Source organism: Mus caroli, chromosome 9, assembly GCF_900094665.2.
Source record: "Mus caroli chromosome 9, CAROLI_EIJ_v1.1, whole genome shotgun sequence".
Lineage (NCBI taxonomy): Eukaryota > Metazoa > Chordata > Mammalia > Rodentia > Muridae > Mus > Mus caroli.
Genome location: NC_034578.1, coordinates 71,243,343 through 71,258,928, shown reverse-complemented (window position 1 = coordinate 71,258,928; position 15,586 = coordinate 71,243,343). Strand labels below are relative to the sequence as shown.

General features: G+C 38.1%; 1 protein-coding gene across 4 annotated transcripts in view; it reads right to left on the bottom strand.

The window, feature by feature from the left end:
* Wdr72 (WD repeat domain 72) overlaps positions 1-15,586 on the bottom strand; it is a 169,653-nt gene that overhangs the window by 72,018 nt on the left and 82,049 nt on the right. For all 4 annotated transcript variants that reach the window (XM_021173138.1, XM_029482131.1, XM_029482129.1 and 1 more), the window contains exon 15: positions 1,142-1,956. In XM_021173138.1, the coding sequence (XP_021028797.1) occupies positions 1,142-1,956 (815 nt within the window). The remainder of the gene's footprint in view (positions 1-1,141; positions 1,957-15,586) is intronic.

Below are 15,586 nucleotides of genomic sequence, written 5' to 3'. Positions count from 1 at the left end.
ACTCACTTTGTAGACCAGGCTGGCCTCAAACTCAGAAATCCACCTGCCTCTGCCTCCCAAGTGCTGGGATTAAAGGCGTGTGCCACCACGCCCGGCTATGTGTAGGGTTTTTAATATTTGAATGAATCCCTGCCTCAACCAAAAACCCATTTTCTCTATCTTCTGTAGACTATAACCCGTGGACATAGAGTATTTGGTGAACTGAATTCAATTTAATGACATTGGAATGAAGAAAATGTAATCATGTATCATCATCATACTAAGTGCCTTGTATTTAACTATAGGTGCCGTCCATTACTGGTGAGCTGTGCCTTCTCTAATGGACAATTATACCGCTCTATCTGAATATGCAAGCACAAGTTGTGATATGTGCTAAGATATGACATTTCCAGCCACCATACGCACCTATTTAAGATTCTTTGTTCATATCTAGTTCACACCCTGTTAAATGAACCACAAAATATGTAGATGTACATAGATATATGTAAGTACATATGTGTGTATGTATGTGTGTGTGTATGTATGTATGTATGTATGTATGTATGTATGTATGTATGAATCCACCTATGCCTTCACTAAACATCTAGCCCTATGGCTTTTCTAGCACATGTGAATACAATAAATATTTGTTGAGTGAACTAATATTATTTCTAGTTTTATTTTTGTGTTTATGGGTATTTTCACATGTGTGTGCTATATGCATGCATGTAGAGGCAAGAGGTCAATGTTGAGTATCTCCCTTGACCTTATATTTTGAGACAGGGCTCTCCCTGACCCCAGAGCTCATTGGTTGTGCTAGAATAGCTGGACAGTCAGTTCCAGAGATCTGTCTCCCTCTGCATCCCACACTCAGCGTTCATGTGGGTACTAGAGACTCAATCACAGCTCTTCATTTTTTGCAGGATATGAAGACATTTCCCTAACCTAAATGAATTAATATTAAAACAGACATACAGTTAACCTCCTACCTGGAGAATTAATAGTAAAATGTTTTTAAATGGGTTCTAACTTCTAAAAGTTACTGCATCTTTAACACTGTCTCCCAACAGAAGGGAGCAAAGATGAAGACAGTTGAACACAGAGAACGATCATGACAGCCTTAATGTCTGCACGAGAATCATAGTCTCTCTAGTGCTTTTACCTGTCGATTTCACAGGCCAAATCCAAAGGCATGTTAACTAACTTATTAACTAAAAAGAGTCTGCTCAGTAAATACACAATAGCATCTGATTGCTGCACAGAGTCACAGTGACTTTCCAGGCCTCGGGGAATTCCAGTCTGGTGCAGAAGAGTGGCTGTGTATTTATTTGACAAGTCCAAAACTTTTCTGGAGCACAGATTTACCCCTGAGTACTCCTTCATTTCAGTACTGCATGCATCCCACCCAGGCAGCATCAGGGAAAAGAGGTCTTCATTCGAGGCAAGTCCCAAAGACACGGGGCCCTGCAGCTTTAAGATGCTGAGATGCCTGGTGCAGAGGCTGTCTAAATCTTTATCCACTCCCCATGGCAAAATACAAGACAGAAACAATTTCGCCATGTCTATTGTGAGGCTGGCATCGACTTTCCTGGGTGGCTTAGGATGTGCCTTTTTGGAGCTCTTCATTTTCTTCTGTCTTTTAATACCATTGTTCTCCTCTGAGAACTTACTGGTGCTGTCCCCAAGGACCAGGGTGTCCTCACTGGGCTTGGCTTGTGCCTCTGTCTGGAGAGAGCTACACGATGCTTTGTTTCTTCTTATTGTCAGGGTCTTCTTCTCTACTGTGCTCTTGGCTCTCCTCAAGATGTCACCTCCATAGAATGAGCCAGAAGGGTCAACATCACTTAGGGGAGTGGGCAGCAGTAGTTCAACAAGATTTTCCAGATCAAACAGGAGAACATGGAAGCCAATGTGACTCCATTTTGTTTTCACAGGCAAGACATTGAAAGGTCTTGGGACCGATGAAGCATCAGCAACCTGAGGGGAAGGATATGAGCACATTAGAGTTGTTAATGTGTATTAATGTTCTATGATGTAATTGTGGCAGAAAAAATATTTAGTTATAGATAAGAAATGCTGTGACAACTGGTTTTGTTTTAATTATGAAACTCCCTTTCTAAATTGAAGATTCTGACATTCACTATAAACTTTCTTTCCTCAAAACTTTTTCCCTGAGAAAATTAGAACTAGACCCTCTGGAGAAAAGTAGCACTAGATTAGGGTCCTTTAAGAAATGAAACATTTTATGCATTTGTGTGTGTGTGTGTGTGTGTGTGTGTGCACATGCAAGTGTGTGTGCATGTGTGTTTGTGCATGTGCATGTGAAGATGCCTACAGAAATATGAAGAGTGTGTCAGATCTCTTGTAACTCAGATGTGAGCCACCATATGGGTACTGGAAAATGAACTCTGGTCCCTTGAAAGAGCATTACATACTGTTAACTGCAGATACATCTCTCCAGCTCTATCTATCTATCTATCTATCTATCTATCTATCTATCTATCTATCTCTATCTATCTATCTATCTATCTATCTATCTATGTATCTATCTATCTATCTATCTATGTATCTATCTATCTATCCACCTTTCATCTATCCATTTATCTATCATCTATCTGTCATCTATCAATTATCTATCATCTACCTATCTATCTTCTATCTATCATCTATCTATCATCTATCACATATCTGTCTATCATCTATCCATCTATGCTCCAAATTTAGAATAAACACTAAAAAGGAATGCATCACAGGAGGAAACTCAACAAGCTGCCCCCATTTGGATTCCTGGTGTCAGGACTACTTGCGGGAGCTGAAGGTCTCAGGGTTAGGATTCCTTCCCTTGCACACCAGTCTTACCTCACATGTATTCTCAGATGACCTACCCAGACACACTGACAAATATATATGTCATAGTTATAAAGTTTATCAAAAATAGGGTGTAACAATGAAAATGGGAAGGAATATATATCACATTCACAGGAAAGTAAGGAATATGCAAGATCAGTGGTCTCAAGTTCAGAAAGCATGCTGACAATTATACTTTTTGCATTCCCTCTTTTAAAAATATTCCCTTCTCAGAGAAAATTAAAAAGTTACTAACAGATATTTTTCAAAATTTTCAGTTTTTATAATTTTTAAACTTTAATTCCCTCTCAGTTTTTGCTCTTGGAGTTCACCTGCAATATAGAATGGTCTCCATATGTTTCTATCCTGATGTCCAATTGCCCCAGGGACTTCTAGGAATTTTCCCTCTGCTCACTGGTCTAATTGTCTGTGACATCAATCAATGTATTTATCACTACTGGACACGAAATTGTGTGACATTAGAAAAAAATACAAGGACAACATCAAAGTATGTCACCTTCCTTTGGTCTCCCTTTTGGCCTTCGAAGCTTTCCTATAAATCAGAGAACTGATGTCAAGTTCCACGACACGTTTTTTCACATATGTAGACCATGACTAACATCTTTTAATAGTTTTAATAATTGTTCAAATTGACAATCATCTCTATCGCAAAAGCACTGCTGACCTTTGCAACATTGTGGGTCTTTTTCTTTTCCTTTTGTTCTCTCTCTCTCTCTCTCTCTCTCTCTCTCTCTCTCTCTCTCTCTCTCTCTCCTTTTCTCGCTAGAAGTTTCTCAATGTTGATATTCTTCTTAAAGAACCAACTTTTAACTTTGTTTAGCCTCTCAATGGAATTATGTTTTTCTTGAAAGACAGTTTTGCTGAGCATACTGTTTGAGCCTTTCTCATAGTATTCTGAAGCCATTACTCTGCAGACTCTGGCTCCCTTTCTTGTAGTAGAGAAGTCAGCTGCTGGTTTAACTGTCACCCTCCCCCCAACCCCCGTGTGTGTGTGTGTGTGTGTGTGTGTGTGTGTGTGTGTGTGTGTTTTATGACTCATCTGTCATTAATATCCTGATGTGTGCATATGCTTTAAATTCCAGTTGATCCGTTCTCACTTGTGTTTAAGACTGTATTTTTCTTTTTCTCGTCCTGAACATGCTTATTTTATGCGTTGCCCTGCTTTTGGCTTTTGTCCCTGACTCCTGGTTCTTTGCATGAATTTGACTGCAGGTGACTGTTTGTGTGAGATGCTGTCAGGAGGGACCCTGGAGGCACAGGGTGAGGACATATTCCTTAGGAGAAAATTCTAGCTTGTGACTGGTCACCCACAGGACAGTATAAAACATTTAAGTTTTTCATCCCCTGCATGCATTACGAATTCTGACTCCTACATCAGAGTGTACAATTCTTTGTCAAAACTATTTCCCTCCATTCATCTACGGTGGAGACCAACAAAGGCACAGAATTGTATTTTCTCATTTATTTGTGAAACATATCGTCAGCTTTGGTCCACATTTTTCCTGCATGTGCAGTTTCTCAGGGATGATGGACATGGGCCATTATCAACATCTCATCCTGGCCTGGATTGGTCACTTCTCTCTAATTGCCTGTGGAGTGGTTAAAATTGTCCTAAGTTTCCAGGGACACAACCACCCTCTCAGCTTTCTTTGTAATCTTCTGGAATTGTATCCCATTTTGATTTTGGCATCTCAGGACTTCCTTAAGATTCTTGTTAATTAAGAGAAGTATTCTATCTAGAGATTTAAAAATTATGTATTATTTTTAGAGAATTTAATAGGACTAATTTTTAGGATACTAGCTTACAAATGGACAGAAATTGGGTTGGTGAGAGGAATATTTTTAAATCAGTTTTCATAGAGAAAATGAGTACTTTCATATGCCACAGAACCAATATACACAGTGTCTGCTGCATGGAAAGCAGCTGGTATTATATGTTAAAGTCTTAAAAATGTTATATGCCATTTAACATTGAAATTATTTTAAACTAATTTATCCCACAAGACAGTTTCAAATATGCACAGTCATATAAAAACAATACATAGCACAAAAATGTTTTATGTTCATAAGCTGCACAATAAATGGTCTATGGCACAATTTGTCTAAATACTTCAGAGGTGTACTCCTCGGAACTGTTATGTGTCTGTTAAGGCAAGGATATACCAAACATGATATCACATCCAGAGATCTGCAGGCATTGCATATAGTGTTTAAAAATGTAATCCCAATTATAAAGTTATGGATATATTAACATCTTTTATGTGTTTTTTTAAATTTCTACAGAATTCTATCCTTTATGATACTAAACAATAAATTCTTTAAAAACAGGCATCAGTATTGCCAAAGAAAATAGTGCTAATTGATGAGGCTTTAACATAATTTGATCTTATGAGTCCCCTCCCCCAAGGCCACGTGACAGGGCTTGATTCTGAGTTTATTGCACTGTTTGGAGGACCCTGAAGCATCTGAAGAAAGATTACTGGGCATGTTCACCGAAATGGGGCATTGCTACTCTGACCTCACTTCTCTCTTTGTTTCCTGTATGGTAGATGCTGACCGACTTTGCTCTACCCCAAGTGCTCCTTCTCCACAGTCATATTTTACCAAAGGCCTGAAATCAACAGGGCCAACTGACCATGGACTGGAATATCAGAAACCAGTCAACAAAAAGGGCCTTCTGTCTTTATAGACTGTGTGTCTCAGGCACTTTGTCATATAAAAGAAAGCAGACTAACATAACACACAGCTTCTAGCAGAGCACATTAATAGAAGTTTAAGAACAGAACTTAAGAGACAGATAAGCAAAGGCTAGGAGTTTAGGCATAAATTAATTAGTAAATGATCCCCACATTGGCACATAAAAATGAACAGATGAAATTAAAGCACACAAGAGATACTTTTTAGACTTGAAGTCATTCATCTCCACACATACACATATACACACTATGACACACTACTCACAGAATCACAAAAAGATTATCCAACTTAAAACACAATAAACAATAAATAAAGCCAGAACACTATTACCACTGTGACTGCTAAGTATGCTGTTATTGTTGGTGATTTCAAATCCAGCCATTAAGCCCTGTCCTTACAGTTCCCTTAATCCCATGTCTAACTTCCATCTGACCAGGTAAATTCACTTAAGAAACTGTCTCCTAAGTGAAAGACAAATGTCTCTAAACACCAGCCCATTTAAGTCCCTAATTACAGTTCAGTCAAAAGTTGCTCTGCCAAAATTCCCCAGGTCTGTGGGCTCCTGTCGACTCCATGCCTCACTCAGAAAGTTCTCCCTCCTGGTCCTGCTAATCTCAAGTATAATATTTAATATTTAGTATTTCTTTTTGAAGTTTTTCTGATCACAAATTTGAAATTGTAGGAGGCAAAAGATTTTGATTAATCTATTTCCACAGACAACTAATAAATACTTGTTTTTTATCCCTTATATAAATATACAAACACCTAAAACAAATCAACATATTCTTGGTTTGTTAAAAAATCATTTGAAGTAGAATCACAAAATGATGAGACAGGGATATATTTAAAGTGAAGGGGAAACTGTTTGATGTTTCAGCAAATGCAGGTGACAGTAATTATTCAGTCATCATAGCAGCTACTATCACAAAACAGGAAATGTGCATGGGTGGGTTTCAGTTAGAAATATTTAATAACTATTTTAGTTTTATTTCTGTTGCTGGGATTAAAAACCCTGAGTAATTTAGAGGAGAAAGGGTAAATTTCTGCTTACAATTCCAGGTAGCAGTTCATCACTGTGATTTGTCAAGGCAGATACTTCAAACAGCTAATCACATCATACCTACAGGTAAGAGAGAGAAATCAAAGGAGCACATGCTCACTTGCTTGTGCTCTTAACATAACTTGGGATCCCCTGCCTAGGGAATGTGCCGCCCATAGTAGGCTGGGTCTTCCCATGTCAATTAACTTAAGATAATATATGTCCTGAGACAACCTTAATGTAGACAGTTCTCATGACATGCTCTACCCAGGTGATTCTAGAAGAGTCAGTTCTCAACCTTCCTAATGCTGAAACCCTTAATGCAATTCCTCATGTTATGGTGATGACCAGCCATAAAATCATTTCATTGCTACTTCATAACTGTTATTTTGTCACTGTTATGAACTGTAATATAAATATCTTATATTCAGGATATCTGATTTTGAAAACTCCAAGCTGACTAGCAAACTGTCACACCATCCATTTTCTTGTGACTTAAATGGCAATCTTTATACAGTTGTCATTGTACTATTTCTTTACCAACTGTAAGAACCCCTTTATAAATATGATGGAAGTCTATTGGGTATCTTACTAAGATGTTTCCAGTTGGTCATTAGACTTTTAAAATGTACCACAGTTCTGTTATATATTGAAAATAGTTTTAAACATAAAAACAACTATTTTAATGTACCTCTTTAATGTACATCTTTAAGGGTGTTAAGACCCTTAGAAAATAATTACTAAAGCTGCTACTACATTGTATACTTTTATAGAAATCTGTGTGGAAAACTTGAGTTCCTAAGTATATTTTGTGGAAGATAGGTACATAATTTTTATATTTTAAATAAAACGACAATGAATTATACAAAAGCCACTTGTGAAGATTCCCCTGTTGATTTAACATGCCATCTTTTCCAAAGAACAAGCTTTGATTTATTTATTGGGCTCTTTTTACTTATTCTACATGTCTAGTTATCAGTGCTTGAGTGAACACAAACCTCCTAGCTTTGTTAACCACGGCATGTATTAGATGGATGGGTAGGGAGAGAGATGAACAGGTTCTCATCTACCATTCTGATGTTTCCTTTCTTCTTGGATCAATTTCTATATTTATCTTTTCTAGAATTTTATACTGCAATTCTTAAGTTCCTAAATCCAACCAATGAGGCTTTGAAATTTCTCAATATTAAATACACTGAGAGACAGCTCAGTGGTTAAGAGCACTGGCTGCCCTTCCAAAGCCTTAGTTCCCAGCACCCACATTACAGTTTACAGTGTCATTAATTTTGGTTCTGGTGCCCTTTTGCCTCTGCAGGTACTGCATGCACACAGCACATGTATGCACATACATACATGCAAGCAAACACTTAAACACATAAAAGAAACATAAATCTTTAAAATAAATAAATAAGGAAATGTATGTACTTGTGAGTATAAACATCTTTAAAAGACTTTGTTTTCCCTTTGGAATTACATATTTTCATTAAATCAATAGCCTTTCTATTTTTAGTGGTATATAAAATATAGTTTTGTATGAGCCCCTTACCTGATTATCTATTACCTTCTCATTTTCTGTATTTATGGCTATTTATAATTGAATGATAGGTTTTCAAACTGGTAATATTTTAATTAAAGTTTTTTTTCTCCAACTGCTTTGCTAAACATTTTTCACTAGATCATTTGATTTATTAATATTTAGCAGGATGCCCACCATTAATATTTGAATAAAGGTAGGTTGGTTCTCTCTCTGCATTTGTTCTTTTTATTAAATATTGATATTTGCTTTAAAAAACTAGTGTAAGAACTCTAAATAATAGTAGACTAGTGAAATGGTATCATTTTCATTTGGGCTATTAATCACTGCTTTAAAATCATTTGATTCACATATTGTGACATACAGTGGATAACTTGGGAGGGGTGCTTTTTCTACTTCTGTTATGGAAGTACCATTCACCTTTAATTACTAAATGGATATTGTTTTGCAATATTATCAGGCAAATGAAGTAATATTGAATTTTTTAAAAAGGACTTAGCATCAAAATGCAGTACAAACTAGTAATGACTATAGAATATTCCAGACTCTCCCAAGTAGTTTCTCCCATCAAAAATTTTTCCAAAGAGTAGAATTTATAGGTGTGGTTATAACTCTATCCAGAGCATATGTGTGTGTTTCATTTTATTTGGTATATATATATATATATATATATATATATATATATATAGTGTGTGTGTGTGTGTGTGTGTGTGTGTGCATGCATTGTCTCAGCACACAGCCATGGCTGGTCTTCAGTTAGCCATTCTCTTGCTTTCACTACCCACGTGCTGAAACTATAGATGTGCACCTTCCCACTAGGCTACCAATTATTATCTTAAATGTTTGCGAGTGCTTTGCCAGCATGTAATTATGTGCACTATGTACAGGACGTTCCCTTAGAAGCCAAGACAGGGCATCGTGTATCCTGGCACTGGAGATACAGATGGGTATGCACCATCATGCCAGTGCTTGGAATCAAACCCTGGGCCCTCAGTAAGAGCAACCAGTGCTTTTAACTGTTGAGTGATCTCTCTGTTCTAGCACAATGTTGCTATTCTAAACTAAAGGACCATTTGACTCTAAATCAATTTACTGATCAGAACCAGCATATGAACACAGTCTGAATTCCATATTGAAAGAAACAAATATCCTGACACCTTACAAATTTCTGCCTTGTACTCTTTAAAGCTTCACATCCACAGCTTAATCGCATAGTGCTGGGGTCTAAAGAGCTAGCCAGGTTTTGTTGTTGCTTTTCTTCCTCTCCATAAATGTCAGAGCCCTCTCTATTCTGTCAAGTACTCACTCCTAAAATTCAGCCTTGGTCCATTAGTGATGTATGAAAACCAATACTGCTATACTGTATTTTGGAAAGTCTTAAATGACATAGAAACCATACCTGAAAAGTCAACTTAATGTACATGTTACTGACATGATATCCAGGAAAAGGAAAGCCTTTTCCACTCCCTACCCCACCCCCAAATACATCAAAGCATTAACTGATTTCATACACAGAAGCACATAAAAATTTCATGGCAAGTCCAGTTGAGATGCTGTTTCACCTGTCTCACCTTGTCTCTGAAGGCTCTTTACCACTGGGATCCACCTGGTTCTCGGAACTCAGCTATCTCCCTTCAACTGTACATTTCCAGGAGCTGCTGAAAAGCCTCACGTTGACTCCCCTCTCTCCACCCTCTAATCATTTTGCTAGCTCGATGGAAGTTCATGATGATCAGGTACCCTGCTGTAGGCTTCAGTACTTTTTAAAAATCAGACTCTAAGCTATAAAACACAAGTCAGGAGGTACTCCCAATAAATATAGTAAGAAATAACATTTATCCAATGTCAAACAATTCCATGCAATTTTCACTTTGGAATCATGTGTTCTAAAAAATATAGATTTGATACAGATATTGGCTATAGAATGCCTTCATCTACAAAGATTAATGACACAGAGCATAATGAATGCCTAGTCTCCATCTCAATAGCAAATCAATTAATAAATTGGCTAGTGAATGCATGTACTAATAACAACTAAATGTTTACCAAGCAGACTTTTACTAAGCAAGTCAAGGAATCCCTCACAAGGTATATAGGCACACTGTGTGAGATTTTCATGCATCGATTCTCACAAAGGTGATGCCGTTAGCCTACAAATCTCAGGGAAGAGTTGTTTCCAAAGCCTCCAGCACCACGCTCTCTTAACCTGATGGGACCTAGCTGGGGCATACTTCCTATCAGACTTTTTTTGAGGTGATCATACAATGTTAAGAACCTGACCCACCTACAAATTCCTGCTGGTAGAAGGTTATATTCAGCCTGCGTCTTTCTTGCTTTTGGCCTATGTAGGTCTACCCCCAGAATAATATTATTTGTGCTGGCTTGTTCTATGTCAATTTGACAGAAACTAGAGATATCTGTATGGAGGGTGCCTCAGCCGAGAAAATGTTTTCCTGAGGTCAGGCTTTAGGCAAGCCTGTAGGGTGTTTTCTTAATTAGTGACTGAAGAGAAGGTAATGTAGAATATTTGTAAACCCCAAGATTGTATACTAGAAAAACCTGTCTCTAACTATGGTGTGCCTCCGTCCTAGCACACAACTTTAATGCAAGAGTGTTGCTAGATAATTGATCACACTGTGAGATGATATCCTGGATAAACCTTTTTCTGGTTGTGGTGTGGCTCAGCCCTAGCACACACCTCTAATCCAAGAGCTTTCTATTTATTGTAAACAAAATTGAATCAAGTCTACCATAGATCAAGAGTCAGAGCAAGCAACCAGTTGGCAGGGAGTGAACACAGGGAAAACCGTAAAGAGTGAGAGGAAATCAGGAGGACAAATAGAGAGATGCACAGGAAGAAGAAAGGAGGAACATTCAGTTGGAAGATTTTTAAAAACCATGTGGAGAAGAACTGTTTTTTTCCTTCTGGAATGTTGGCTGAGGAGGAGGGTCAACTGGGTGCTTTCTCTGAGCTAGCAGATTTTCACCCCACCATCTGGCTCCTGAGTCTACATTTGGTAAAACTGAACATTTTAGATTCTGTTTTAAAAACCAAACCAAACCAAACCAAACCAAAACAAAACAAAACAAAACAAAACAAAACAGGGTAGGGATCAGCCCATTGTGGGTGGTGCCATCACAGGGCAGGTGGTCCTGGGTTCTATAAAAAGCAAGTTTAGCAAGCCATGAGGAGCAAGCCACCAAGTAGCACTTCTCCATGGCCTCTGCATCAGTTCCTGTCCTGCTTGAGTTCCTGTCCTGATTTTCTGCAGAGATAGACTATGATGTGGTTGTGAAAGTCAAATAAACCCTTTCCAGCTCAACTTGTTTTTATCACAGTGTTTCATCATAGCGACAGTAACCCTAACCGGGGCATGATTGTCTGCTTATGTGAAAAGCCAAGTATGTTTGTGTGTATGCATGTGTATGTGTGTATGTGTACATGCATGTGTGTAGTTCTATGTATCTAGAAAGAGAGAACATAATATACTTTTCAACAATGCACCAATTCAAAATTAACTGCAATGACACTTCCATGGAAAATTGCATAACACAGGATTTAATCTACCTATGCAAACTAAATGTATGAACAGCATCTTTAACCATTTAAAATGTACATAGTTATAAACATTTTATATGCAGCCAGCATTCTAGCGGTATGATCAAAGTCAAATTTAAGTTTTGAGTATAATCCCAAGTGCTAATTTAATAGTGAGTTGATATAATTATCTTTGGGATAAATTTCTTCTGTAATTTGAGGAAAAGAGGGAACTGCCAGACATGAAATGAAGTGATCCTTGCTGCAATACACAGATTTGAGGAAATTCCAAGTACTTATGTTTATATATTTTAACTTGCTTTTAATAGTGACACTAGTTTACTACACACAAACACAAGCTGAAAGCATAAATTATGCCTTGCACTTAGCATTGTGAATTTAAAGTAAGGTTTATTTTACCATGTTTGTGCTAGCAATCTGGGAAGTCTCTTTAGTGTCCATTCTTGGTATTATTATGTTCAACTTAAGGCCTTTTTATAGGGGCTGGAGACATGGCTTAATGGTTAAGAGCACTTGCAGCTCTTACAACAGATCCTAGCTGGATCCCCCATATCCACATGGTAGCTCACAACTGTCTGTAACTCCAATTCTCTGTAGGCACACACCTGGTACACAGACAGAGCCACATGTGGACAAAATATTCATACACATAAAATAAGTAAACCTTAAAAAAGATACTTTTATTTTAAAAAAAAATTAGCTCTCCAAAAGAGCTATTTATATTTCTTTGGGAGAACTTTGTTTTTATTGTCAGAAACTGGTATCACCTTTAAAGGAACTTTTAAAGATCAACTACTAAATTTAAAAGGTCAGCAAAGGGTTTTATGCTTTCTGAACCAAATACATTTATAACAAATAAGTTGAGTTCACAGGACACCATGGTGGCAGGTGGGGGCATGCTGTTGCTGAAGAGCTCATCTTACAAAGATGAAAAATCTGGGAACCATCACTGGATCAAGAGTAGTGAACGCCATCTACGTGTCACTCAAACAATAAGGTGCAAATGAAAGTGTCAGCCATCCTTTGAGACAGTCAGAGCCCTAGGTTACTGTTGTTGCTGGCAGTAAAATCATCTGGATCCATCTGGTCAGGTGGAGGACAGCCTGACTGGCCTAGGGAACAGTAGACAAAGGAGAAAGGCTTCACTCTGCTGCTGCTGCTGCACAGAGAGCATGGGGAACCGAGCTCACAGCAAAGGCAATATTAGCAAACTAATGGCACGGGCAATCACCAGCCACCGTGCATCCCAGGTACCAGCAGGGCATCCATTTTCAGCTAAGTGCTGCCGTACATTTTTCCTTGCTATCACCACTGCAGGGTAACCCAACTCAGCACTCGCGACCCACTGCCTGGTAATAAATTACTATATTGGACACTTTTTGTTTTCTTTCGCCAATGACTTCCCTGTGTAACCTCACTATCATTACCAATTAAAAGACAGCCTGCTTCAGCCAACTGTATCTCACTATGTATCAGCTCCGATGCTCCAATTGCCTTGGCCCGTTCCTCGGGGTCAAGAGGCCCCTTTGACCTTTCTCTACTAAGTCTTCCTGACCACTCACTATTGCAGCAATCTCAGCTGAACAGATGGACACTTTCTGTGACACTATAAAGCTTAGAATATAAAGATAAATGAAATTGTGTCTCAGGCTTCAAACTGGTTTATGAGCCTGTTCTACAAAACCCCCAGTTTAAAAGTCTATAATCTCACTCCAGCTAATAGAAAAGATGGCTTGTTTCTTCTTAAATTGCCTGTATAATTTAAGTCTTAGAAATGGTAGAAATCTATAAGATGCTGAGTTGACTATATTTCTAATGAATACAACAGCTAATTTTGAAATGTAAGGCACTGTTTTCTATGCCTATTGTTTTCATTAATGGTGGAGTGTACATGCAAAATGCAGGATGTATGTTCTAATTTGCCTCTTGCATAATTTTTCTTCTCTTGTATCACTGACTTTCTTAAAAATGACCAGTATTTTTTGCTTCTATGAACCTATAAGGCAAACTAATAAATATTCTCTGTACTGTGACTTTTTGACATGTTCATGTGAGTTTACCATCATGGTTATTTGAATATGTTTAAATTGATCGTTTAACTTTGGGCTATATTTTGATATATTTTCCTTCACTTAGAGGCTATCTCCCTTAAATAAAATGAGTACGTTATTTATTGTTCAGATCAGACTTCTTTTTAGAGTGAAATAGTGAGCCATTCATAATCACATTGGAACCAAAGCCGTGAGCCATGACAGTCTCAGCCAACCTGGATGCATTCCCACATGAACTCAGATGTGTTAAGCCATTAATTTACTTATGAAGAATAATGAATGTTTCTGTGTACTCATAAAACGTGACTGATGGCTGGGAAGATGTCTCTGTGTGTAAAGCACGTTCAACAGAAACACAAAGACCTGAGTTTGGAACCTGAGTACTCCTATAAAAACCAGGCATGATTGTATGGGCTTGTAGCCCAAGAGCTGGAGCAGTGCAGAGAGAGGCAGAACCCATGTGCTTGCTGGCCAGTCAGTGCAACCAAAGCCAAAGGAAACCCAGCCAGTCTAGTCAAAGCTTCAGGTTCAGTGACCCTGTCTCAGAAAAAAAAAAATAATAATGTGGAGAGCAATTCAGGCAAATACTCACAGCCAATCTCTCATTTCTATATGTGTGTACATATACATTAATAACTTAAAAATTAATCCTTACTATGTACGAATAATTTTAATAGCTGAAAAAGTATTTTCTTTTAAGCGTTTGGATTAATGAGTCTGGAGAGAAGGCTCAGACTTAGGAGAACTGTCTGCTCTCACTCTTGCAGAGGACTTGGGTTCAATTCCCAGTACCCACAAGGCAATTCACCACTGTCTGTAACTCCAGTTCCAGAAGATCTGACACCCTGTTCTAGCCTCTGTATAATGGTTTGTATATGCTCGGCCCAGGGGAGGCACTGTTGGAATAGGTGTGTTACTGTGGGTGTGGGCTTTAAGACCCTCATCCTAGCTGCCTGGAAGCCAATATTCTGCTAGCAGAGTTCAGATGAAGATGTAGAACTCTCAGCTCCTCCTGCACCATGCCTTCCTGAATACTGCCATGTTTCGGTCTTGATGATAATGGACTGACCATCTGAACCTGTAAGCCAGCCCCCAATTAAATGTTATTCTTATAAAAGTTGCCTTGGTCATGGTGTCTTCTCACAGCCAGTAAAACCCTAGCTAAGACATTAGAGACCAGGCACACAGAGACAAGACACCATGCACATAAAAACAAAAATAAGTCACACTTGCAAGACTGAAATTTTTTTCCATTCTTAAGCATTTCAGATTTGTTTTTGAATGAAAAATGAACCAATGGCCCAATAAAAAGAATATAACTGAATAATTTTATCTTTTTTATTTCCATATTTTGTATTTCTAAAATTTATGCCAACAGTGTCCTATTGTATCTCTAATATCTCAGTAGTCAACCAAACTTGTTAATGGAAGTAAATATCAATACAGTAAATAAGAAATAATAATATGTACATGCAATTGATTTATTTTGACACTTGTTTTTTAACTAGTCTGAAGATTGAACATAGCACTTCATGCATGCTGGGAAAATGATCTCCTACTAAGCTACATCCTACCTTCCATTTATGGTTTATTTAAAGGCAAAGAGGTACTCAATACTTTTCAACAACCTTTGATGACCAAGGTAAGGGAGAGCTTTAGAAGGGAAGAGAAAGAGGATGAGAAGCAAAATCATCAAGAGGAGCCGGGCCGGGCGTGGTGGCGCACACCTTTAATCCCAGCACTTGGGAGGCAGAGGCAGGCAGACTTCTGAGTTCAAGGCCAGCCTGGGTCTACAAAGTGAGTTCCAGGACAGCCAGGGCTACACAGAGAAACCCTGTCTCAAAAAACCAAAAAAAAAA